This window comes from Loxodonta africana, chromosome 6 (genome assembly GCF_030014295.1).
Source record: "Loxodonta africana isolate mLoxAfr1 chromosome 6, mLoxAfr1.hap2, whole genome shotgun sequence".
NCBI classification, from domain to species: Eukaryota; Metazoa; Chordata; class Mammalia; order Proboscidea; family Elephantidae; genus Loxodonta; species Loxodonta africana.
This window is the reverse complement of record NC_087347.1, coordinates 138,381,334-138,408,889: the sequence shown is the minus strand read 5'-3', so window position 1 is coordinate 138,408,889 and position 27,556 is coordinate 138,381,334. Positions and strand designations below refer to the sequence as shown.

Genomic DNA, 27,556 nt, shown 5'->3' with positions numbered 1-27,556 from the left:
TTCTGTCAGCAAATAAATATTAGAGCTTTTTCTTTAGTTACAGATTTATTATTAAATTTCCACAGATTTAACCAACATGGCATGTCCTTTCCTTGTAAACATGTTAGCTCTGTTAAAAAACGCAAAACTGTGTGTATTTGTAACCCAAATTAATGTCCCTGGGGCTCACTTCAATCAAATCCAATGAAAGATCATTAAGTGATGGCAAATAAAGGACAGTGATTAGTCTACAATTACTGGCTCTTTCATGCTGAAAACCCACTTCTGCCATGAGCATGAGCACATCTGCACAATTTAAGAATTTACATAGAAAATAATTTGCTTTTGAAACCCATGGTAGTAAAAACTGTAATTTTTGCTTCAAGGGATTTGTTAATTACATGGAGATGGGGAAAAAAAAGAAAGAAATAGCTATAAAACAACATAATTTAACTCCTATACTCTAGCCATTCAAAGCTGAAAGATCTCTGGGTATCCTAGCAACAAGAAGGAAAAATGCAAAGATGAAGTTAGAGAGTTGACTTCAAATTACTACTTTGCCACAGAGGCCAACGAAATAGAACTGAAAACCCAGAAATACATCCAAACATCTACGGTCAACTGATTTTCAACAAGGGAGCCAAATCCATTCAATGGGGAAGAAACAGTCTCTTCAACAAATGGTGCTGACAAACCTGGATCTTCACGTGCAGAAAAATGAAGGATCCATATCTCATGCCATACACAAAAAAGAATTCAAAAGGGATCAAAGAGTCAGCCTAATTGGACTGGACTAAAAGCAAAGAGGTTTCCAGGATAAAATGAAAGCTTCAAAGGTCAGCGGAGCAGGGGCTGGGGTCTGGGGAACTTGGTTTGAGGGGACTTCTAAGTCAATGGGCAAAATAATTCTATTATGAAAACATTCTGCATCCCACTTTGAATTGTGGCGCCTGGGGTCCTAAATGCCAACAAGCAGCCATCTAAGATACATCAATTGGTCTCAACCCACCTGGAGCAAAGGCAAAGGAAGAACACCAAGGTCACACGACAACTAAGAGCCCAAGAGACAGAAAGGGCCACATGAACCAGAGACCTACATTATCCTGAGACCAGAAGAACTAGTTGGTGCCCGGCTACAATCGATGTCTGCCCTGTCAGGGAGCACAACAGACAACTCCTGAGGGAGCAGGAGACCAATGGCATACAGACCCCAAATTCTCATAAAAAGACCATACCTAATGGTATGACTGCGACTAGAGGAATCCCAGAGACAATGCTCCCCAGAACTTCTGATGCCACAGGACAGAAACCATCCCCGAAGACAACTCATCAGGCATGAAAAGGACTGGTCAGTGCGGGGGAGAGAGATGCTGATGAAGAGTGAGCTAATTAAATCAGGTGGACACTGGAGAGTGTGTTGACAACTCTTGACTGGAGGGGGGATGGGAAGATAGAGAGAGAGGGAAGATGGCAAAATTGGCACGAAACGAGAGACTGGCAGGGCTGACTCAATAGGGGGAGAGCAAGTAGGAGAAGGGAGTAAGATGTATGTAAACCTACATGTGACAGACTGATTGGAATGGTAAATGTTCACTTGAAGCTTAATAAAAATTAATTAAAAAAAAAAAAAGGGATCAAAGATGTAAGTATTAAGTCTAAAACCATAAAAGTTCTCAGAAGAAAATACAGGAGGAAAGCATTGGGACCTAATTTTTTTCAGTAATACATTATCAAACACAACTATGAATGTACAAGCAACAGAAAACAAAATAGATAACTGGGACCTCGCAAAAGTTAAATACTTTTGTTCATCAAAAGACTTTATTAAAAGAGTAAAGAGACAAGCTACAGACTAGGAAAAATCTTTGGGAATGATAAAACCGATCAGGGTCTAATATCTAAAAATATACATACAGAAAACTTCTACAACTTAACAACAAAATGACAACACAATCAAAAACCTGCAAAGGACATGAACAGAAATGTCACCAAAGAGGATATTCAGATGGCCAACAGACACATGAAAAGATGCTCAATGTCATTAGCCATCAGAGAAATGCAAACCAAAACCACAATGAGATACCATTTCACTCCCACTAGAATACCTCGGATGAAAAAAAAGAGAGAGAGAGAAGTAACAAACATCGGTGAGGCTGTGGGGAAATTGGAACCCTCATTCATTGCTGCTGGGGATGCAAAATGGTACAGCCATTGTAAAAAACCATCTGGAGGATTCTCCAAAAACTAGAAGGAGAGCTGCCATCTGACCCGGCAATCCCACTCCTAGGTATATACCCTAGAGATCTAATAGAAGGGACATGAACAGACATATGGGCACTTACGTTCACTGCGCTACTACTCACAATTGCAAAAAGACAGGAACAACCTAAGTGCTCATCAACAGAGGAATGGATAAGTAGAATGTGGTACATACATAAAATGGAATACTACTCAGCGATAAAGAAAAATGAGTTCCTGAAACATCTTACAACATGGATGAACCGGGAGGGCATTATGTTGGATGAAGTAAGTCAAGCACACACACAAAAAATATTGTATATTCTTACTTTTATAAAACGACATGAAAAGGTAAATATACAGAAACTAATACTCATCAGTGGTTATTAGGGATGGGGGGAGGGATTGACTCACTAGATGGTAGATGCTTGTTATTTCTGGTGACAAATAGGGGTGAAGGGTGCATAGCTTCACAGAGGTAAACGATGTCACTAAGACGTACACAAGAAAAAATGACCTGCTGGTAATTGCTTTGGCATGTGTAATTTTGCAATAACAGCAACAACAACCAAAAAATGTACTGGCAGGTATACATGCATGTATGTGGAAACCCTGGTGGTGTAGTGGTTAAGTGCCACAGCTGTTAACCAAAGGGTCGGCACATCCGCCAGGTGCTGCTTGGAAACTCTATGGGGCAGTTCTACTCTGTCCTAGGGTCACTATGAGTCGGAATTGACTGGATGGCACTGAGTTTGGCTTGGTTTTGGTAACGCATGTATGCAGGCACATATATGTATACGTATGCATACGTGAGTCTCTGTGTGTACATACAAGTGTACGAATATGTATACGTATATGCACGTGTGTATGTATGTATATTCATATAAATATACATATATATATATGTAGTAAAGCACATGGGGGCACAGTTACAAATACTTAGAACCAAATACCCTGTAGGATTGGTTTTCTGAGTTTGAAGGATTAGGACCACAGACTCATGGAACATCTCTGTCAACTGACATAATACAGTTCATAAAGTTATGTTCTACACCCTGGTTTGTGAGTAGTGTCTGGGGTCTTAAAAGCTTATCAGCAGCCATCTAAGAACAAAACTATTGGTCCCTACTATTCAGGAGCAAAAGAGCAAGAAGAAAACCAACGACTCAAGGAAGAAACTAGTCTAAGAGGACTAAGAGTCTACGTAAGCCACAGCATCATTTACCCCGAGACCAGGAGAGCTACGTGGTGGCCGGCTACCACTACCAACTGCTCTGATCAGGGGCACAACAGACGGATCCTGAGAGAACGGGAGAAAAATGTGCAACAGAGCCTAAAATTCATATTAAAAAATCCAGACTTACTAGGCCGGCTGAGACTGGAGGACTTCCTGAGATTATTGCCCTGAGATACTCTTTAAGCCTTGAACTGAAATCAGCCTGAGGTCACCTTGTAGCTAAATAACAGACTGGCTCACAAGATAAAGAATATCACCCGTGAACACTGTGTTCCTTTTAAAAATCATCTATATGAGAATAAACAAACAATAATTACTTTAAAACAAAGATGAGAAGGTAAGGGGGCAGGGAAACTAGATTAATGAAAATGGAAAAACCAGAATGGAAATAATGAGAACTTTCACGCATTGTGAAGAACACAACCAATATCACTGAACGATTTGTGTAGAAATTGTTGAACAGGAACTTAAACTGCTGTGTAAACCTTCACTGAAAGCACAATATATATATTTTAAATGACTACTTAGTGGCTTTTTCACTACTGTTTTAGTGATAATTTTATTACACGTTTTAAAACTTAGTCCATGGGTTTTTATAGAAATAAAATCAGTTAAACATCTTAGAACACCATAATCTTGACTATGTCAAGAAATACAACTCAGGATGAAACCTATTTCTTCTCTAAAAGTATTGCCCTTATGATACGAACAGTTTCTTCAAACTCAGCTCAAATCTAGAGCTTTTATTTCTTGCTTAAAACAGCATTCCTTTAAAGAAAACATAATTTCAAATGCATACCCCAAAAACCTAAAACTCTGAAAACAACACAAGTATGACAGTTACTCCCGAATGATACTCTCTTTATTTAAAGACTGAAATACCCCTAAAGTGGTGCCGTAGGAGGAGAGACCTAGCATTTTGAGCACCAGCTATGTCTCAGGCATGGTGCTAAGGGTTTTACGTACAATCTCAATCTGTACAACATCTCTGCATGATATTCACTCCATTTCACAGATGAACAAACTGGCTCAGAAGTAACATAGCTAGAGTACTAAAGCAGACGAGAGAAGCCTTCGCTGAAGCTTCTAAATTCTCACTGACACTATGATTACGCTTTCCCTGTATAGGAAAATGGCTATCCTCACTCCAAAATAAACAACTATAACCACTTTTGTCAAACAGGTCACCACTCATTAAACTGACCCCTTGTCGAGTCCTTTTGTTGAGAGTAGGCTGCTGAATTTGCATAAGTGAGGATCTGAGCGACAGGCCATTTGACAGACCCCTTCTTGGGCACCCTAATTTTGTGGATTGGAGCTACAGCCACTAACCAAAAGGCTGGCAGTTTGGATTCACCAGGCACTCCTTGGAAACCCTGTGGGGCAGTTCTACTCTGTCCTATACAGTCGCTATGAGTCGGAATCCACTTGATGGCAGCGGGTTTGGGTTTTCTCAGGCAACCTAGTAAGCACCTCTGTGAACAGAGTGCTTATCAAACCTAACAGCCTCCAACTATAAGACCCTCTGCCCCAGAGGCTGGATATGAGCCCCATGTCACCATTCTACCCTTATCTTGTTTTTATTTAGTCTTTCCTCAGTTCCATCTCACATTCCAGACTCCAAAATCCAGTTACTAAATAAGAATTCATGGGAAAAGTAGAGGAAAAAAAAGAACCCAGTTACCTGAGATACAAAGTGTCCATGTTTGCATTCATGATTACTACAAGACAAAGAGGAAAAATGTGTGATTCCTGCCAAATGAGCCAATCAGAAAGGGCTCACCTGGACTAAGAGCAAAGGACAAACTGTCAGGTGTCCTAGAACGTCCTAACACAGACACCCAAGACCCTCTACTCAGAGGACTAACAATCCAATGCAGAAGATGGACATTGCCCAAATAATCACCAAATGTAGCAACAACTGTGAAGAATTCCGAAGCAGCAGACTAGGGGATGCTTGGGAGTGTCTAACGGAAAGCTGGACACGATTTGGGAAGTTCTGGGAGCACCAAGCTGGGCTGACAGCTGAAGGATGCATAGGAGTTAGCTAAGAAAGACAAGAAGAAGAAATATCCTGTGTCAAGATCCGAAGGGGAGAGGTGGTAAAGGACAGAGGACACTGGGGTTTGCTTCAAGGGTGGGGCAGAGACTGAGATGAGGCTGGACAGAAAGTCGGGGCTCAGGAGGCTGCAGGGCCAGACAGCACTTCATCACAGTAGCCTGTGTTAAGAATGTTGTACTTCATCTTGAGAGCAATGAATAGGGATCATAAAAGGATTTTTCTTTTTCAACATGTGTGCTAAAGGCAGGAGATAGGCAGGGGATGTTCTGAAAGACTCTTAGTCAAAATTCCCTCCGTGGGACTGGAGACCGCTACCACTACACATGCCACATCACTAACGTGGTGATGTTAATGCTTTTTCCTTTCTCTTGGTAAACAAATGGGAGTCATGAATTGTAATTGTTATTTTCTACCCTTAAAAGATGACCAATGACTCCTGCGTAGAGCTTTTCAGCAAGTTAATGCTTGCCAACTTTCTGTGAAGAGGAGCTGAGGCTTCTTTTCTACCTTATTGTTTCCACTAAAAATTTTCTTGAACCTGACTCAAATGAGGTCATCAGTTACAAATGTCTGTCATCACAGTCCATTGTTTCTGCCCCAAGGGAAGTGATAAAGAGGCTCACAAATTGGAGAAATCTGAACTGTCTACTGTACTTTATACTAAAAAATTTTAATGTAGAAATGGTACCATAGTTATGTTTAAATTAAGAGTGTATCTTTTAGAGATACATATCGAAATATTTAGAGATGAAATGATATGTGGGATAGAGACTAAAAAGACTGGCTACATTTTGACACTTGTTGAAGGTGGGTGACAGATACATGGGGGTTCATTATCCTATTCTACCTACTTTATATTTGAAATTTTCCAAAATAAAGAATTTAAAAGGGAGGGGTGTCAGAAAACCGCCCTGCTGTGAGGCAAACACCCAGGTATGCTACAGAGTTTAGTATGAACTATGTCCACACCAAGAAAGTAGAGGTCGAACTGCTCAGGCCTCTGAGAAATGAAGACCTCACAAACCAAAGTCGAATGCCAGCAAAGGTAAAACTGAACACTGTCTAACACTGTGCAAACAACGGGGCGATGGCAAATCTTTTCACGAGTCTCAGTCTCTTTGACCTCAGAGCAGTTTTTGTCCAGAGGAGGAGGTCAGTCCTTACTTTGGCAAAGCTCTGAAACAGAAGAGTAGATTGGAGGGGCAAGAACGGAAGCAGTGGAAAACTCAGCAGGGTCACTGAACAGCCTAGGCAAAAAGTCACTGCAGACTGGATGAGACTGCTGGAGACGGGGAGAAGAGGGCAGATTTAGGAAACACTTGGGAGTTAAAATCCACAGGGATAAATGCTAATGTTTATGGGGCGTGAAGAAGAGGTGGGTATCAAAGATGACTCCTAAGATTTTATTACATGTCTGGGTTGGTAATAGGGCCAGGTACTGATACAGGAAGCACAGAAAAGATCTAAGATGGAGTTACATTTCATTGTTTTGTGTTTTGTCTTTCAGCAGGAAATAGAGTAGAAGTCTGGTTTGAGGTGCATGTCTCAAATACAGGAGGAAACGTCCAACAGTAACAACTCTGAGGCAAGGTTTATGTCAGAGATAAACATTTAAGAAAATAGTTTATATAGGTGGTATGATGGTTACTTTCATCTGTCAACTTGGCTAGGCTACAGTGCCCAGCTGTTTGGTCAAACACTGGTCTAGTGGTTACTATGGAGAGACAGTAGTTACGTGTGATTAAATCAGTTGGCCTTAAGTGAAGCAAACTACCTTCCACAATGTGTGTGAGCCTCAACCAATCAGTTAAGGGTCTAAGAGCAAAAAGAGAGTTTCCCGGGGGTGTGTTCTATCTCCAAACTATAGACATTTTGCCTGAGCTCCTTCACATTTCTTGTTGCCTGACAAGTCTGCAGGCGTCTCTACCCTGCTGCCTGACCTACTGATTTTGGACTTGCCAGGAAATACAGAAAAGAACAACTGTTTCAAATCATGGTAGGTACACAGCAAAGTATGAGTCAAAAGTCCTAGATTCTAGTACCTGCTCTGCCCTGTGTGACAAATCACTTCAGGTAAAAGCTCAAACTTCTTTTTTTAATTGTGGTAAAAATACAAACATTTGCCAGTTTAGCGTTTTTTACATGTACAATCGGTAACATTAATTACGCGCATCCTGTTGACTCAAAATTTTTTACAACTTCAAGATATTCAAAATTTGAACGTTACACTACAATCTAAGATTACTATCTTAAAATAGCTATGATGCAAAAAGGTATTCCAAGTCATAAAAAGTTCCTGTTGACAAAATGACTTTTTAACGGCTTGTCAGTCATACAGCAATTCACTCCCATCTTTTTATACTCCCTGGAATGACAAGAACTAGCCACTTGTCCTCAAATATCATTACAAGGCATAGTGAGAGGAATTCAGAAACTGGAAACAACAGATTGTAATTCAAGTTCCAGTCATTATTTTATTTATTCAACAGTATTTATTGTGTATCTACCATACGTCAGTGGCTTTTTGAGGCACTGAGAAGAAAGGAAATAAAACAAAGGTCTTGCCCTCATCGGTAAACAAATAGTTTCTAGTGGTAAATGCTAAGAACAAAACTAAGCAGGTACAGGAAGAGAGAGTGGCTGGCATATGTTATTCAGTATCATCTCTGTAATGAAGTGATACTTCAGCCGAGATCTGGACAAAGTGAGGGCGAGAGCCATAACGACACCCAGAGGATGAGTGTCTCAGGCCAAAGGAATGATAAGCAGGGGATGCTTCAGAGTGTTCAAAGGAGCAAGGAGGCTAAAGTGGCTGGAGCAGAGAGAGCCCAGGGTAGAATGATGCAAGGTGACATCAGAATGGTAGTCAGGGCCAGATCACACAAGGCCTGCTGAGCCACTGAATTGTCACCTGTGTGTCATGGGAAGCCTCCGGAGATTCTGAGTGGGAGGCTGACATTAGTCCAACTTATATTTTAAAAGGATTACTCTGGTTGCTGTATGAAAACAGACCATAAGTGTGGGGATAGAGTAGAAGCAAGGGTACCACAGAGCCCAGGGAAATGTCACGCCAGCCTGCATGAGGAGGGCTGCTGTGGTCATAATGACATGTCTGGCCTCAGGGTGTATTCTTAAAGTAAAGCCAACAAGATTAGCTAACGGATTCAACGTGGATGACTCCAGCTTCCGGCCTCGGAAAGTGGGTGAAGGGAAGTTATATCTTAAGACTCATAAACCCTTAATAAAAACATCTAATTCAGCTGTCCAGAAACACCATAAGCATTACTAACATAAAAGTGAAAAAGCAAAAGCAGAGTTATAGGCAGTCACCAGATTACTAACAAACTCCGTTCCTAAATATGATTTTAAATCAAATTTGTGTGTAAGTCGGGAGAGTTAGGTATGGGCTGTATCTAATGTCACTTAGTCAAATACCAGTAAATAGTGTACCTCTCTATACTTTTTTTTTTTTAAAACAACATTAAAGAGAAACTTCCAGATACATTAAAATATCTTTAAAGTAATAATACAGTAATGATAATAATAATGTTTTGGTGTGTGTATGTACCTAGAATTTTTAATCTAACAGGCTTTGCAGGGGTTCGCTCACACCAATGGGTTGTACGAAAGTCGGAGGTTCACAACCCAGGGACTGGCTGCACTGCCTTTTCTACTCACCGTTTGCAGATTGGATCATGTTTCCAGATTTTTGGACTTCATCAAATTTTGTAAAAATTACATTCAACCTGTATGAAAGCAAAACCATAAAAACTCTTTAACCATCACTGTGTACAATAATATTAAAACACTAATGTGAAGCTGAGTCATCCCCCCCCAAAAAAAGATATAAACACACTTAACAACAACAGTAGCTGTACCAATAACGCTAACAACAGCCAGCAATAACTGGGCACTCACTAAGGACCAAGTACCAGGCTGAGCACTTGATCCTCACGAAGGCTTTAGGAGGGATGGTCATCGTTCCCATTCTACAGAGAAGGAAACTGAAGCCAGTAACCGGCGATCCAGTTGGTGAGGAGGAGATGCCGGCCTTGAGAGCTGGGGTCCGGAGCCCATGCCCCAGACATTCAACTGAGCGCCCTGAACGACAGATACATGCTGTGACAAGTATGTCTTTCTTTTCTTTCTGGGCGTAGGCTGGCAATTACTTAGCATAAAGCTTTTCAAAATGCACTAATGCTTATAATATAAAAGCTTTTCTGTGGCTTTCAGTCAATTCAGAGATGTTATAATTTCTCTAGAAACAGACGTTGCGACTTTAGCTTGAAAAAAATCTGCTTGACATTTATTTTCTACTAATAATGGCTCATTTTCACTTCGGCATTTAAATTGAAACAAAACTCTTTAATCAGTCAAAATATTCCACCCTAGTGACACCAAAAATGAGAGGCAAAGGGGTGTGTGTGTTGGGGAGGGGGTCATCTTACCATGGAGAAAAAGAGGCTGTCACGTGCAAAACACAGACACAGCAGAATAACAGAGGTTAAGGCCCCATTTTGCATCCACATCTATGCCGTCCATTTCCAGGACCAAACTAGCTATTTTAGTGTTTTCTTCCAATCCATCCTATCATACAAGTTCTAAGCGTTTCAAACATGTTCGTCTTTTCCTCCCACCCGGGATAGAAGCTCTCTGAGGGCAGGGTGCGAACTATACTCTTTTGGCGTCCCAGGCCTTGTAAATGCTCACCCAGTAGGACTTAGAGCACTGTGTGTTAGGGAGCTGGTACCTGATCCCTCCCTGCCCTCTCTCTGCAAATCTTTAGACAGTTCATTCATACATTCTAGCCTTAGTTTATTCAGCCACTCATTTACTAAAAAATGATGAGTCTACTACAGTGCTAGCTAGATGCCAAATATGTAACGTTACTGTATTTTTATGCAAATAAAAAGCACCTTCTACGTTTGTTTGCTAACTGTGCCCTCCCCCAGCGAGGTGTTTTTTCATAAGCATGCTATGCTAAATTTTTTTAAAGCAACATAAAAAAAAAAAAGTGGCATAGCGGCGCTAATGAAAATTCCTCATGGGGGAAAGGGCACAGCTGGTAAACAAACACAGAAGGTGCACATTATTTGTATAAAAATACGGTACTGTTCTGGAGGTTGCCTTCTAATAATCAAAAACCCACTGCCATCGAGTCGATTCCGACTCATAGCGACCCTATAGGACAGAGTACAACTGCCCCATAGAGTTTCCAAGGAGCGCCTGGTGGATTAGAACTGCTGATCTCTTGGTTAGCAGCTGTAGCACTTAACCACTACACCACCAGGGTTTCCAGTGCCTTCTAATAACCCAGTGCCGTCGAGTCGATTCCAACTCATAGCGACCCTATAGGACAGAGTAGAACTGCCCCATAGAGTTTCCAAGGAGCGCCTGCCTTCTAATAGGGGAGCCAAAATTACATATAAGCAATAGAGGTAAAAAGAAGGGGGTGAGCTAGCCTGACATGCTGCCTTTCCTGCTTTCCATTCCATGGCAGATAGGGATAATCTTTTCAAGTCTTCTTTCCGACTAAGCCCAGGTATAGTCTCAGAATCCTTCTCAAAACTGCTCCAAGCAATGCTACCAATTAATCAAAGTTGGCATTGAAATAAATAAATTCACCATCTCAAGACCAGATATGAGTAAAACTATCACTTACTTTCAAGTCCAGTGGTTACTAAAGGCCTGGGAAGATACCTTAGAATCAATTTCTTAAGATGTTTCCATCACCTTCCCTCTTATAAGTCACAAAGATCTCCACTGGCTTGACAAACCCATAAATAATATCATTAGTAAACAGGTTACCAGGGCATGCCCTAACCAAAAGGCACCATTTTATTGTGTCACAGCCACACCCTCTGACACGATCATGTCTGCAAGTTTGCAAATTAGGGCCAAGGTATACCTTTCATCTGGTTGTTCCTAAAATTACTAGGAAGGACATGTATTTCTTCCATTTCTGAGACAGTATTTGCCAATATCAACAGCAATGGTGGAAAAATGTGTAGATTCTCTGTCTGTGGTAATGCCTACTCACGTGACCACGTTACCCACACCTGGCAAGCCTATGCAACTAGATACCAGAATTCTAAAAAGATTATTGTACAATCCTGATCAAAGGGGAGAAAATGCAGAAGAAAATTCCAAATTCTCAGGGAACTCCAGACTTCCTGGAGCTACGAATGTTGGCGGAATCCCTGTAACTACTGCCTGGAGATGATCTTTAAACCTTAAACCAAAAATATTCCCAAAGTCATCTTAACACCATATAACAGTTAAGCTTAACTAGTAAAAAATGCCTGCCTTGAGCACTATGCTCTTTTAAGAACTATCTCTGTGGGATCAATTGACAACAGCAACTCAAAAGATTAGATAAGAACCTCAGGGGGCAATAAATTTATGTTGATGGGAAAGGAACAACTCAGAAAAGGAAAGTGAGAATGGTTACACAACTCGAAGAATGTAATCAATGTCACTACATGTAGAAGTTGTTGATTTGGTCTATGTATGTTTTGCTATGTATACTCTCAACAACAAAATAAACAAGATTATATGTACGTGTGTGTATATGTATGTACGTATATATACGTGTGTGTGTATATATATATAAGATTACTGTACTGGCACCTATACCTTAATTCAGAATTCTCACAGCAATGCATGCCCTTCTCTCTGCTTAGACACCCCTGTCTCACTAAGGCCCTCATTCCCTGTTCATCAAAACCTGTAAAACGGCTCCTACTGCTGCCTCAAGAGAACAGCAATGTGGCTTCCCAACAGTCTAACTTTCCTTAGAAATGGAAGCACTGGCTACCTCTGAGCAGAGCAATGACAAAACTCCTCTCTTGGGGACTATCAATTTCCACATGTCTAAAAGGATGAGTTTTATACATTCAGAGCGTTTTAACATATAACTAATAATTACCTTCTGAGCCCTCGTTTTTTTCTTTTTTTCACTTTAAATCCTTGGATCTCAATTGGAAAAACAAATTCTTTACTAGTTTGAAAAATATCAACATAATATTCCCCTAGTTTTTCTAAATTTAAATTTTTATACGCAACTCTTCAATACAATTTTGGTTTATTTTACTATAAGCTTAAATCTAATTTTTCCCTGCAAAAATTTATAATATAAAATATAAACATCAAATAACCTCCTAGAAGCAAATACTGGTAATGTCACAATCAACAAGCCTCACCAATATACTCAGAGCTTCTAATCGGTTTTTACCACCCACTTTTTTCTTAGGTGCTCCTTGGAAACTCTATGCATCAGTTCTACTCTGTCCCATAGGGTCGCTATTAGTCGGAATGGACTCGATGGTGATGGGTTTGGTTTTTTTGGTTCTCAGACATGAGCAGACAACCAACGGTTGCTAGACATATGAGCAGAGCTCCTAACTTGAAAAAGATCAAAATAAATACACATGTGGGGAAAAAAGACTATGCAAGGAGAAAAAGTTTAAAAAATATATCATTAATAGATTCAAAGAGATAAAATACTGCAACCATAAAAGCAAACATGGGCAAAACCCTTCAGAATGGCAGAATGAGGATCTCTTAAAAACCACTCCTCATAGATACAAGAACACACCTGCAAAAACTGTCAAAATCAACACTTCCAGAACTCTGGAAAATAACGAAAGGCTTGCAACAATTCGAGGAGCATTTAGGTAAGAAGAAATGCTGGATCTCAGTAAGAGCAGTGGGCTTTCCATTGACTTACCGTGCCTTATTCCCACCACCAAATCCCCAGTTCTGCAGTAACCCTGAAAACTAACAGGCCCGCAGTTATGACAGTTTAAAAACCAGCAGCCTACCAGCCACTGGGGAGTCCGCGGATGGCACAAATGGGTAAGCACATGACTACTAACCAAACAGATTGGCTATCTGAACCCACCCAGAGGTGCCACAGAAGAAAGGCCTGGTGATCTGGTTCCAAAAGATCACAGCCATGAAAACCCTATGGAGCGCTGTCCTACTTGACAACAACTGGTAAGCAGCGACTAGAGACAGTGGAACAATTCTGGAGCTTCCTAAAGATCTCCATTTCCAAGTAAATGTCATTACTTGACAAGTCTTGCACATCTCTGAAAACCCCCACTCTCAGTACCTTTTCCTGCTTGACCTGACTCAGAACTTGTTGACACAAGTTCCTTTTCACTGATCTTCAACAAAAGAATTAGCAGCAATTCTTTAGCAGCAATTCTTTAACAATGCAGCTGCCCAAGGTGAGAATAACAATCCTGATTAACAGAAAGAGGGCTAAATTTCAGGGAACATCTAGCTCAATTGGCATAACATAGTTTCTAAAGAAAATATTCTACTTTCTACTTTGGTGAGTAGTTTCTGGGATCTTAAAAGATTGTGAGCAGCCATCTAGGATACCTCACTCCTCTCACCCCTTTGCAAGCAGGGAGAACAAAGAAAACTAAAGACACAAGGAAAAGATTAATCCAAAGGACTAATGGACCACAACTACCACGGCCTCCACCAGACTGAGTCCGCCACACCTAGATGGTACCCGGCTATCACCACTGACTGCTCTGACAGGAATCACAATAGAGGGCCCTGGACAGAGCTGGAGAAAAACAGAGAACAAAATTCTAACTCAAAAAGGAAGACCAGACTTGCTGGCCTGACAGAGACTGGGGAAACCCCATGAGTGTGGCCCCCAGACACCCTTTCAGCTCAGTAATGAAGTCATCCCTGAGGTTCACCCTTCAACCAAAAATCAGACAGGCCCAAAAAAACAAAACGAGACTAAAACAGGCATACCAGCCCAGAGGCAAAGACAAGAAGGCAAGATGGGGCAGGAAAGCTGGTAATGGGGAACCCAAGGTCAAGGAGATAGAGTGTTAACATGTCATGGAGCTGTCAATCAACGTCATAAAACAACATCTGCACTGTTTCATGAGGAGCTACTTTATTCTGTAAACCTTCATCTAAAGTACAACAAAAAAATTAAAAAAAAAAAAAACAGATGTCAAACACTTAAATGATGGAGAATGAGGAGTCCGTAGGGACTTCTGAAAAGCTCCGACATGCTCCCGGGCATCTAGAAGGCCATGAGTATGTTGAGGGCTGTGCACATGCCCAGGAAAAGCCTGGTAAGGCCTTAAAGGCCTAGCTCTGCCTCCCAGAGCACTGAAAACATGCCACAACACAAAAAGAGGCCTTCAACAAAGACTGGGAGAGTTCCTGGTTCACGGCATGTAAGGAAGTCTCTGATAAATCATTAACCGACCGCTAAGCTAAACAAGCAAAGAATTCAATGACCACACACAGCAAAAAAGACACAGTTTACAGAATTCATTTAGGGAAGTCACTGAACAAATAGGAGCAATAACAACAACAAATCTGAAAAGCAGGTAGAATCTGATTTCCACAGCTACCACATTATATTAATTTAAAAGCATACTTTCAACAAAAAATTTTTCAAGCTACATAAACAAATGTATGGCGCATACACAGGAAAAAAAATAGGCAATAATAGTATCATCCCTCAAGAAACACAAACATTCAACTTACTCAATAAGACTTTCAATAAACTATATATATAAAAGAACTAAAAAAAAGGATGAGAACAATGTGTCATGAAATGAGAATCAAATAGAGGAGGTGAGGCCAAGATGGTGGAATAGACAGATGCTTCCGGCGAGCCCTCCTACAACAAAGACCTGAAAATAACAAGCGAAACGAGTATGTTTTGACTAGCTAGGATCCCTGAACTTTAAATGCAAGGTCAGGAAATGAACTGAGGGGCAGGGGAAGGAAGAGATGTTTCAGAAGCAGAGAGGAGTTACCAGACCTGAATCGCCGGGAGCCCTCAGGCACTATTCCCGGGAGCAGCTGCGGTGGGCTGGTACTAACGTTAGGTCACAGTTTCCTCAGGCAGAAGGAGCCAGCGGCACAGCCTACTCACACCTCCGGAACCAGAGAAGAACGGCGCTCTCAGCAAAAGCTAAGTACTTGCGTACATTTTACCACGCCCCCGGCCCCCAAGCCAGCTTCAGTGGCTGTTGATTTCCCAGGGCCTGAGGTAGGCCCTGTTGAGCACCTAGCGCCATGCTACAGGCCGTGGAGAAGGAATAAATTCGCAATTGGGGGAAAAGATAATTTGCCACCTCCACTAACCAGGGGAGCTCAGGACAGGAGCGGCTCTGGTCCAGGCATAAATAGTCCGTGGACGTTGAGTGCCTTTCCCCTCTGCATGGACCTGTGTGGGCCTGTTTCAGGAGAACAGACCCTTGCTGGCAGACTACAACTATTTCCGCTGTGCTGTGGAGAGGTGCATGTTTGATGTTTGACATTGCTTTGCCTATTAAACAGCATCCTCACCTACTCACATCAGGGGCCTAAGGACTGGTGGCTCCACTCAGATTACCCAGTCGCCTGTGACAGGGCTCCAAGCATAACTGGTACCTCCCAGTCCTTAGAACCAAAAACACTGGGTACCCATGATCCGTCTACAGAACCTAGCTACCTGTATGTTCTAGGAAAGAGGGACACCCTTTCCTCAGAGACACTTGGGGGATGATTCTCAGGCCCCTGCCTTGTTCAGAGTATGACCCCTGCTGCAACCAGATACCGGTACCTACACCAATCACCCTTGCCCCTCTAAGAATGTAGGAAAGAGCCTGTACCACACACTTGACCAGCTACCTGGACACCTGAGCTGAATTCATACAAGAAAAGTGAGTGGACTCCTAGACCGATATACCTGATAACAGCTCTACCCATCGGAGGACAAGATATCAGGGCTCCAAAGGCGAAAATAATCAAGCTAGCTCACTCAAGCAACCCATTTGGGCACATCAAAACAAAAAAAAGCAAGAAGCTACGACACAGTAAGCAAACATAAAATAAACTAACACAATAACTTATAGATGTCTCAGAGACAAGTCAGTAACAAGTCACATAAAGAAACAGACCATGATCATTTCCACAAGCTCTGAAAACAAAGAATTATGGGATCTTTTAGATGAAAGAACCTTCCTGGAATTCCCAGAGGCAGAATACAAAAGATTAATATACAGAACCCTTCAACATCAGGAAGGAAATCAAGGACCACACAGAACAAGCCAAAGAATAAACAGATAAAGCAGCTGAAGAAATTAAAAAGGTTATTCAGGAACATAATGAAAAATTTAATAAGCTGGAAAAATCCATGAACAGCCAGCAATCAGAAATTCAGAAGATTACCTGGATGAAAAGAAAATGAAGAACACCAAGGACAAAAGGTAAGTATGAGCCCAAAAGACAGAAAGGGCAACATAAACCAGAGACTACATCAGCCTGAGACCAGAAGAACTAGATGGTGCTGGGCTACAACTGATGACTGCCCTGACAGGGAACACAACAAAGAACCCCTGAGGCACCAGGAGAGCAGTGGGATGCAGACCCCAAATTCTCATAAAAAGACAAGATTTAATGGTCTGACCAAGACTAGAAGGACCCCGGTGGTCATGGCCCCTAGACCTTCTGTTGGCCCAGACAGGAACCATTCAGACATGGATTAGACTGGACAATGGGTTGTAGAGAGATGCTGCTGAGGAGTGAGCTTCTTGGATCAGGTGGACACTTGAGACTATGTTGGCACCTCCTGCCTGGAGGGGAGATGAGAGGGTGGAGGGGGTTAGAAGCTGGTGAAATGGACACAAAAAGAGAGAGTGGAGGGAGAGAGCGGGCTGTCTCATTAGGGGGAGAGTAATTGGGAGTGCGTAGCAAGGTGTATATGAGTTTTTATGTGAGAGACTGACTTGATTTGTAAACTGTCACTTAAAGCACAATAAAAATTATTAAAAAAAAAAGAAATTCAGAAGATTAACAATAAAATTATAGAACTAGACAACTCAATAGAAAGTCAGAGAAGCAGATTTGAGCAAGTGGAAAGCAAAACGTGTAAAAGTGAAGATAAAGCATTTGGCACTACCATATTTGAAGAAAAATCAAATAAAATAATTAAAAAAAACAAAGAAACCTTAATAATCATGTGGGACTCTATCAAGAGAAATAACCTACGAGTGACTGGAGCTCCAGAACAGGGGGGGACAACAGAAAATACAGAGAGAATTGTTGAAGATTTGTTGGTAGAAAACATCCCTGATATCATGAAAGATGAGAAGATACCTATCCAAGGTACTCACTGAATTTCACATAAGGTAGATTTTTAAAAGAAAGTCACCAAGACATATTATGATCAAACTTGACAAAACCAAAGGCAAAGAAAGCAGCTAGGGATAAACGAAAAGTCACCTACAAAGGAGAACCAGTAAGAATAAGCTCAGACTACTTGGCAGAAACCATGCAGGCAAGAAGGCAATGGCATGGCATACATAAAAAACTGAAGGAAAAAAATAGCCAGCCAAGAATCATATATCTAACAAACCCATCACCAAATATGAAGGTGAAATTAGGACATTTCCAGATAAACAGAAGTTTAGGGAATCTGTAAAAACCAAAACCAAAACTACAAGAAATACTAAACGTAGCTCTTCGGTTAGAAGATCAATAATAAGTGGTATCAACCCAAAACTACAAAACTGGGCAGACCAATCAGACATCAACCAGGACAGGGAAATCACACAAAAAAATCAAGATACAAAAACGCTTAAAACAGGGAAACAGCAATGCTATTGTGTAAAAGAAGACAACATTAAAACAATAAAGAGTGACTAAGAAATGCAGTCATAGATCTTTCACATGGAGAGGAAGACAAGGCAATAAAAGAAATAAAAGCTAGGTTTAAATTTAGAAAAATAGCGGTAAATAATAAGGTAACCACAAAGGAGACAAACTATCCTACACATCAAAATAAAATACAAGAAAAAAACAGACGCAGCAAAAACAAACAACAATGAATATGTGGAAAAGACAATATATAAAGATCATCCACTCAGCACAAAAAAAAAGTGGGAAAAAGAAACTGTCAACAAAACACAAAAAAAAGACATCAAAATAACAGCACTAAATTCATTTTTTTACCTATCCATAATTACAGTAAATGTAAATGGACTAAATGCACCAACGAAGAGACAGAGAGTGGCAGCATGGATTAAAGAACACAATCCATCTAGATGCTGCCTAAAAGGGACACAACTTGGACTTTACAGACACAAACAAACTAAAACTCAAAGGATGGACAAAAATATATGAAGCAAACAACAATCAAAAAAGAGCAATGTTAATTTCGGACAAAACAGACTTTAAAATTAAATCCATCGTAAAGGACAAAAACGGACATTATATAATGATTAAAGGGACAACATACCAGGGGGATATAAACATTAAATATTTATACACCCAATGACACGGCTGCAAGATACATAAAACAAACTCTATCAGCTTTGAAAACTGAGATAGACAGCTCTACAATAATAGTAGGAGACTTCTACACACCACTTTTGGTGAAGGATAGGACATCCAGAAAGAAGCTCAATAAAGACATGGAAGATCTAAATGCCACAATCAACCAACTTGACCTCATAAACATATAGAGAACACTCCACCCAACAGTAGCCAAGTATACTTTCTTTTCTAATGCACACGGAACATTCTCTAGAATAGACCATATATTAGGTCACAAAGCAACCTTGGCAGATTCCAAAACATTGAAATATTACAAAGCATCTTCTCTGACCATAAGGCCATAAAAGTAGAAATCAGTAACAGAAAAGCAGGGAAAAGAAATTCAACACTTGGAAACTGAACAACACCCCGCTCAAAAAAGACTAGATTGTAATGAGACATTAAGGATGGAATAAAGAAATTCATTGAATCCAATGAGAATGAAAACACTTCCTATCAGAAACTTTGGGACACAGTGAAAGCAGTGCTCAGGGGTCAATTTCTATCAATAAGTGTATATATTCAAAAAGAAGAAAGGGCCAAAATCAAAGAATTATCCCTACAACTAGAACAAACAGAAAGAGAGCAACAAAAGAAACCCTCAGGAACCAGAAGAAAACATATAATAAAAATTAGAGCAAAACTAAATGAAATAGAAAACAGAAAAACAATTGAAAGAATTAATGAGACCAAAAGCTGGTTCTTTGAAAAAACTCAAGAAAATTAATAAACCATGGGCCAAGCTGACAAAAAAAAAAAAAGAATAGGAAGCAAACAACCCAAGTAAGAAATGAGATAGCCGATATTATAACAGGCCCACCTGAAATTAAAAGAATCATCTAAGTATGAAAAACTATGCTCTAAGGAATTTGAAAACCTAGAGGAAATGAATGAATTCCTAGAAACACACTACCTACCTAAACTAACACAAACAGAGGCAGAACAACTAAACAGACCCATAACCAAAGAAGAGATTGAAAAGGTAATCAAAAAAACTCCCAACAATGACAACAAAACAGCCCTGGCCCTGAGAGCTTCACTGCAGAGTTCTACCAAACTTTCAGAGAAGAGTTAACACCACTACTACAAAAGGTATTTCAGACCATAGAAAAGGACTGAATACTTCCAAATTCATTCCATGAAGCCAACATATCCCTGATACCAAAACCAGGTAAAGACACCACAGAAAAAGAAAATTACAGACCTATATCCCTCATGCCCTTAGATGCAAAAATCCTCAATAAAATTCTAGCCAATAGAATTCAACAGCATATCAAAAAAATAATTCACCATGACCAAGTGGGATTCACACCAGGTATGCAGGGATACTTCAACATTAGAAAAACAATTAATGTAATCCACCATATAAATAAAAGACAAGAATCACATGATTTTATCAATTGATGCAGAAAAGGCATTTGACAAAGTCCAACGTCCATTCATGATAAAAACTCTCAGCAAAATAGAACACCTGAAATAAAATACCTCATTTTAGAACCTATTATACTGCCAAAGTAGTCAAAATAGCCTGGTACTGGTACAACAACAGATACATAGACCAATGGAACAGAATTGAGAATCCAGACATAAGTCCATCCACGTATGAGCAGTTGATATTTGACAAAGGCCACAAATTAGTTAAATGGGGAGAAGACTGTCTTTTTAACAAATGGTGCTGGCGTAACTGGATATCATTCTGCAAAAAAAATTAAACAAGACCCATACCTCACACCACGCACAAAAACAAACTCAAAATGGATCAAGGACCTAAACATAAAATCTAAAAAAATAAAGATTATGGAAGAAAAAAATACAGATGTTAGGAGCCCTAATACATGGCATAAACAATATATAAAACATTACTAACAATGCAAAAGAGAAACTAGATAACTGGGAGCTCCTAAAAATCAAACACCTGTGCTCATCCAAAGACTTCAAAAGAGTAAAAAGATTACCTACACACTGGGAAAAAGTTTTTAGCTATGACATTTCCGATCAGTGCCCAATCTCTAAAATCTACATGATACTGTAAAAACTCAACCACGGAAAAGCCAAATAACCCAATTAAAAAATGGGCAAAAGATATGAACAGATACTTCACTAAAGAAGACATTCAGGGAGCTAACAGATACATGAGGAAATGCTCACGATCATTAGCCATTAGAGAAATGCAAATCAAAACTACAATGAGATTTCATCTCACTCCAAAAAGGCTGGTATTAATCCAAAAAACACAAAATAAATGTTGAAGAGGTTGTGGAGAGTCTGGAACACTCATACACTGCTGGGTGGGAATGTAAAATGGTACAACCACTTTGGAAATCCATTTGGTGCTGCCTTAAAAAGCTAGAAATAGAACTACCATACGATCCAGCCATCCCACTCCTCGGACTATATCCTAGAGAATTAAGAGCTTTTACATGAACAGATATATGCACACCCATGTTTATTGCAGCACTGTTTACAACAGCAAAAACATGGACGCAACCAAGGTGCCCATCAACAGATGAATGGATAAATAAATTATGGTATATTCACACAATGGAATACTATTCATCGATAAAGAACAGTGATGAATCTGTGAAACATTTCATAACATGGAGGAATCTGGAAGGCATTATGCTGAGTGAAATTAGTTGCAAAAGGACAAATATTGTATAAGACCACCATTAGAAGAACTCGAAAAATAGTTTAAACAGAGAAGAAAATATTCTTTGATGGTTACCAGAGGGGTATTCACTAATTAGATAGTAGATAAGAACTACTTTAGGTGAAGGGAAAGAAAACACACAATACAGGAGAGGTCAGTACACCTGGACTAAACCAAAAGCAAAGAAGTTTCCTGAATAAAATGAATGCTTCGAAGGCCAGTGTAGTAGTGGCGGGGGCTTGGGGACCATGGTTTTAGGGGACATCTAAGTCAACTGGCATAAAATCTAAAAAGAAAACATTCTGCATCCCACTTTGGAGAGTGGCATCTGAGGCAAGTGGACATCTAAGATGCACCTATTGGTCTCAACCCACCTGGATCAAAGGAGAATGAAGAACACCAAAGGTACAAGGTAATTATGAGCCCAAGAGACAGAAAAGTCCACATAAACCAGAGACTGCATTAGCCTGAGACCAGTAGAACTAGATGGTGCCCACCTACAACTGATGACTGCCCTGACAGGGAACACAACAGAGAACCCCTGAGGGAGCAGGAGGGCAGTGGGATGCAGACCCCAGATTCCAAAGAAAAAGACCAGACTTAACGGTCTGACTGAGACCAGAAGGACCCCGGTAGTCATGGCCCCCAGACCTTCTGTTGGCCCAGGACGGGAACCATTCCCAAAGCCAACTCTTCAGACAGGGATTGGACTGGACAGTGGGTTGGAGAGGGATGCTGGTGAGGAGTGAGCTTCTTGGATCAGGTGGATACTTGAGACTATGTTGGCATCTCCTGCCTGGTGGGTAGATGAAAGGGTGGAGGGGGTTAGAAGCTGGCGAAATGAACACGAAGAGAGAGAGTGGAGGGAGGGAGTGGGGTGTCTCATTAGGGTGAGAGCAACTGGGAGTATGTACCAAGCTGTATATAAGTTTTTGTGTGAGAGACTGACTTGATTTGTAAACTTTCACTTCAAGTACAATAAAAAATTAAAAAAAAAAAAAATAGGGAGAAGGCTAGGAGCCGTAATACATGGCATAAAACAGAATACAAAACATTAATAACACTGCAGAAACACCAGAAGAGAAACTAGAAAACTGGGAGCTCCTAAAAATCAGTTATGCTCATGCAAAGAGTAAAAAGATAGCCCCCAAACTGGGAAAAAGTCTTGGCTATGACAAATCTGATCAGCGTCTAATCTCTAAAACCTGCAAGATGTTGCAAAACCTCAACAACAAAAAGAGAACCCAATTAAAAAATGGGCAAAGGACATGAACAGGCACTTCACCAGAGAAGACATTCAGGTGGCTACCAGACACGTGAAGAAATGTTGATGATCATTAGCCATTAGGGAAATACAAATCAAAACTACAATGAGATACCATCTTGCCCCAACAAGGCAGGCATTAATCCAAAAAACACAAAATAATAAATGTTGGAGAAGTTGTGGAGAGACTGGAACACTTACACACTGCTAGTGGGAATGTAAAGAATGTAAAATGGTACAACCATTTTGGAAATCCATTTGGTGCTTCCTTAAAAAGCTAGAAATAGAACTACCATACGATCCAGCAATCCCACTCCTTGGAATATATCCTAGAGAAGTGCGAGCTGTCACAAGAATGAATATATGCACACTCGTGTTTACTGCAGCACTGCTCACAATAGCGAAAAGATGGAAACAACGTAGGTGCCCCATCAATGGACAAATGGGTAAATATTTTATGGTATATTCACACAATGAAATACTATGCAACGATAAAGAACAATAACGCATCTGTGAAACATCACATAACATGGATGAATCTGGAAGGCATTACGCTGAGTGAAATTTGTCAGTTGCAAAAAGACAAATATTTTGAGACCACCAGTATAAGAACTCAAGAAAAGGTTTTAACACAGAAGAAAACATCCTTTGATGGTTACAAGGGTGAGGAGGGAGGAACAGGGGTATTCACTAACTAGATAGTAGATGAGAATTATCTTAGGTGAAGGGAAGGACAACACACAATACAGGGGAAGTCAGCACAACTGCACTAAACCAAAAGTTAAAAAGTTTCCTGAATACAACCACTCTTGGAGAGACAAAGTAGCAGGGGTAGGGATCTGGAGACCATGGTTTCAGGGGACATCTAGGGCAACTGGCATAACAAAGTTTATTAAGAAAATGTTCAGGGTCCCACTTGGAGAGTTACATCTGGGGTCTTAAAAGCTAGCACGTGGCCATCTAAGACACACCAATTGGTCCCAAACCACCTGGAGGCAAAGGAGAATGAAGAACACCAAAGATACAAGGAAAATATTAGCCCAAGAGAAGAAAGGGCCACATAAACCAGAGACTACAACAGCATGGGATCAGAAGAACTAGATAGTCCCAGCTACCACCAATGACCACCTTGACAGGGAACACAACAGAGAGTCCCTGACAGAGCAGGATAAAAGTAGGATTCAGAACTCAAATTCTAGTGTAAAGACTAGACTTAATGGTGTGTCTGAGGCTCGAGGGACCCCAGAAGACATGGCCCTGAACTCTCTTTTAACCCAGAACTGAGATCACTACCAAAGCCAAGTCTTCAGACAAAGGTTAGAGTGGACTCTAAGACGTAAAATGATACTTGTGAAGAGAGAGCTTCTTAGCTCAAGTAGACACGAGGCTAAATGGGCAGCTCCTGTCTGGAGGTGAGATGAAATGGCAGAGAGGGATGGGAGCTGGCTGAATGGACATGGGACTCTGGGGTGGAAAGGAGGAGTGTGCTGTCACTTTACAGGAGGAGCAACTAGGGTCCCATAACAATGTGTGTATAAATTTTTGCATGAGAAACTAACTTGAACTGTTTATTAAAGCACAACAGAAAAAAAAAAAAAAAAAAAAGCAAACAGGATGCTATAAAAAGGGAAACATACAGTGAGCCAGATACAACTCTCAGAAATCAGAAATAGGAAAAATCAAATACCTAACAGAATGATTAGAAGATAAGTTTGTGACAATCTCCTGGAAGATACAGAAATCTCCTGGAAGATACAGAAAAATTACGATGATATAAGTGGGAGGGAAAAGATTAAGAAAATCAAAGGGCCAGTCCCAGTAATCCAACATTCTAATACTAGCTACATTTTTTAGAGAAATTTATCCACATCCTAATAACATGAGATTCCAGACTGAAAGATCCTCCAAGTGCCCAACAAAAGAATGGAAACAGTCTCACACAAGACCCAGCATCATAAAGTTTCAGTCAAACACTAAGGACAAAGAAAAAATACTACAAGCTTCCAAAAGGAATCAAAGTTATATACGTAGGATGAGGAATCAGAACGACTTTGGCTTTCTCCATAGCAACATCGACAGCTGGAACACAAGGGCTTTAGCTTCAACATTTTGAATGAAAATGATTTCCCACCTAGAATTCTCTGCTCTGCCAAACTATCAGTGTCAGAGTAGAATAAAGATATTCTCAGGCTCAAAAAAATTTTCTTCTCCATACCTTTGCACTGGCGGATATCCGCAACTAAAATGAGAGGGCAAACCAAGAAAGATATAGTAAACAAGAAATAGCAGCTGCATCTCCGGAGAAAGGGGAAGCAGAGGCCCCAGAGGCATGCGAGAATGAGAGCCATGTAAACGGCACTGAAGGCAGCCTGTCCAGACTGCAACAGGCTCAAGGAAACAAACTGGCAGAGAGGCTAGGGTTTACTTAGGGATAAGTACGTACACAACTATGCAAATGAAAAGACAACGCCAAGGAAAATAAAAGGTCGCTCAAACCATACGTGATCAAATACGTGAATAGCATATATAATCATATGATGCCGTCAACTAAATGCTGTCCTAACCAAAATTAAAATACGCCTATACTTGGTGGATGAGGAGTTGGCAAGCGTACCTGCGGGAAGTGAGGAGGAGGAAAGAAAGCTGAAACGCAATCTACATCATGAGAAGTAAAATTCTTTACACTGGCAGAGAATTCAGAAATGGCAATGCGTGCATATTATTTAGAGAGAAGGCCATGAAAACAATCAATAAAAACAGCGACAGTGTTTGCCTCTGATGAATGAAAAACAGCAGAAGAGGCAAGGAAGTGCCTTTTTAAAAATGTATCTTGTAAAACTAACTCATTCTCTGTATGAATGACTTTGATAAAACATTTAAAAAATGAGAGGGGACGTCCCACAGAACATTTCTCATGGGCTTACATGCCTTGGGCCCTCTCCAACACCACAGCCTCAGCAAGCAAATAAAAGTTAAAAAGTTTCCATTTTCCCTTTCCAAAACAATCAAGTAATATCTACACTGAATGTTTATAACATTTTAAAATAGGCTGAAAGCTAAATAAGTAAACAGCTGTTAAAAAGTGCAGATTCACAAGGTAAGTTGTAATGCACCAGACAGCATGCATCAGTTCGGTCTGTAAGTTAAATTATCCCTTTTAAGTTAAATTATCCCAGTTCAAGGAGCCGCTATTTCAGGTACTTAGTTGCCAAGTGAAGGCCCCAGAAGAAATTTATCACCAGCAACCTACCTTTTTTCCAAAGCTTCACAAACTACAATATTACACCTTATTGATTGAAAATATCTTCTGGAAGATTCGATGGGGTGACAGTTAATGTCTATGGAAGCAGCATTTCTCAAAAATGTCAAAGCATGTACTTCCTGCTTGTAAATCAAAAGGAGTTACAGCTGGTCTATTTACATTTTACCAAGCTGCCAGTTATAACTTTATAAAAACTATATTCTGATAAATAGCTGGCAGTGTGGTACACTTACTTTCTGAACATATTATGTATATGAAATGTGAAAATAATTTGTGTAAAACAATATAAAATGGTCAAACACTAAACCGACTGGTATACTAAAGTTCACAACTATTCGGAGATCCCATGTGGATCAAAGACTTTCTAACACGAAGATTTTGTTGAATACCTTCACCTTACTGTCTGGGTCAATGTGACTCCAGCCACTGGATGACAACATTTCTATAACAACATAACTTATGGCCCCAAACCCTAATTCCAGCTCCTCCAAAACAATGCTGTTTAATGTAAAAGTTTTTTTTTTTTCTTCTCCCCCATCTTTAAAATGAAGATATTACCTAATTTTCTACTTTAGGATGAAGAATACTGCTGTTCAAATGAGATTATTACTCTTATTTAAATCATTTAAGGAGCCTTGGTGGCACAACAGTTAAGCAGTCGCCTGCTGAACGAAAGGTTAGCAGTTCAAACCCAGCTGGAAAGACCTGGCGATCTGCTCCTGTAAAGACGACAGCAGTTCTAGTCCGTCACAGGGGCCACTGTGAGGTGAAAAACTGACCTGGCGGCATCTGACAACACTGGAGCCCTGGTGGCAGTGGTTAAGCATGTGGCTGCTAACCAAAACGTGGGCAGTTCGAATCCACCAGCCGCCTCTGGGAAACCCTATGGGCCAGTTCCATCCTGCCCTATAGGGTCTCTATGAGGCGGAACTGATTCAACTGCAATGCGTTTAACAACAACATTAAGGCATTCCTTTCCACCACGTATTTTACTAGAGATGTAATTAATCTTACTCATCTCAGATACAGCACTCACTCAAAGCGAACAAACTTTAAAGAGGACATTTTTATTCTACGACTAAATACAAGTTTTGGAAAGGATTAAGTAAATTCTACAATATTTCATCAGTTTATGGAATCTTGCTAACTTAAACTTTCACTATATTCATGAAATAGAAATTCCATAATGACATTACAGAATTTCAGAACATTCAAGTATTCTAGCAGCCACTCGGAGCCACGTACAGCAAATACTGAATTTCCTAAGCAACGGTTTGTAATACTTTAAAAACCCACATTACACGTGGGTACATGTTGTTGTGAGTGCCTTCCAGTTGACTTTGACTCACGGTGATCTCATGTGAAAGAGCAGAACCCCCCCACGGGGTTTTCGGCTGTAATCTTTATGGGGCAGATCACCAGGTCTTTCTCCCACGGAGCTGCTGGGCGGGTTCAAACGGCCAATTCAGGAACTGAATGGCTAACCATTGCTCCACCAGGACTTCCTGGAT

General features: G+C 40.4%; 1 protein-coding gene across 1 annotated transcript in view; it reads right to left on the bottom strand.

Moving 5' to 3' along the window:
- The window catches only part of CLASP1 (cytoplasmic linker associated protein 1), a 372,718-nt gene that overhangs the window by 198,104 nt on the left and 147,058 nt on the right, over nt 1-27,556 (bottom strand). Inside the window, exon 8 of the mRNA XM_064287366.1 lies at nt 9,195-9,262. Coding sequence (XP_064143436.1) covers nt 9,195-9,262 — 68 coding nt within the window. The remainder of the gene's footprint in view (nt 1-9,194; nt 9,263-27,556) is intronic.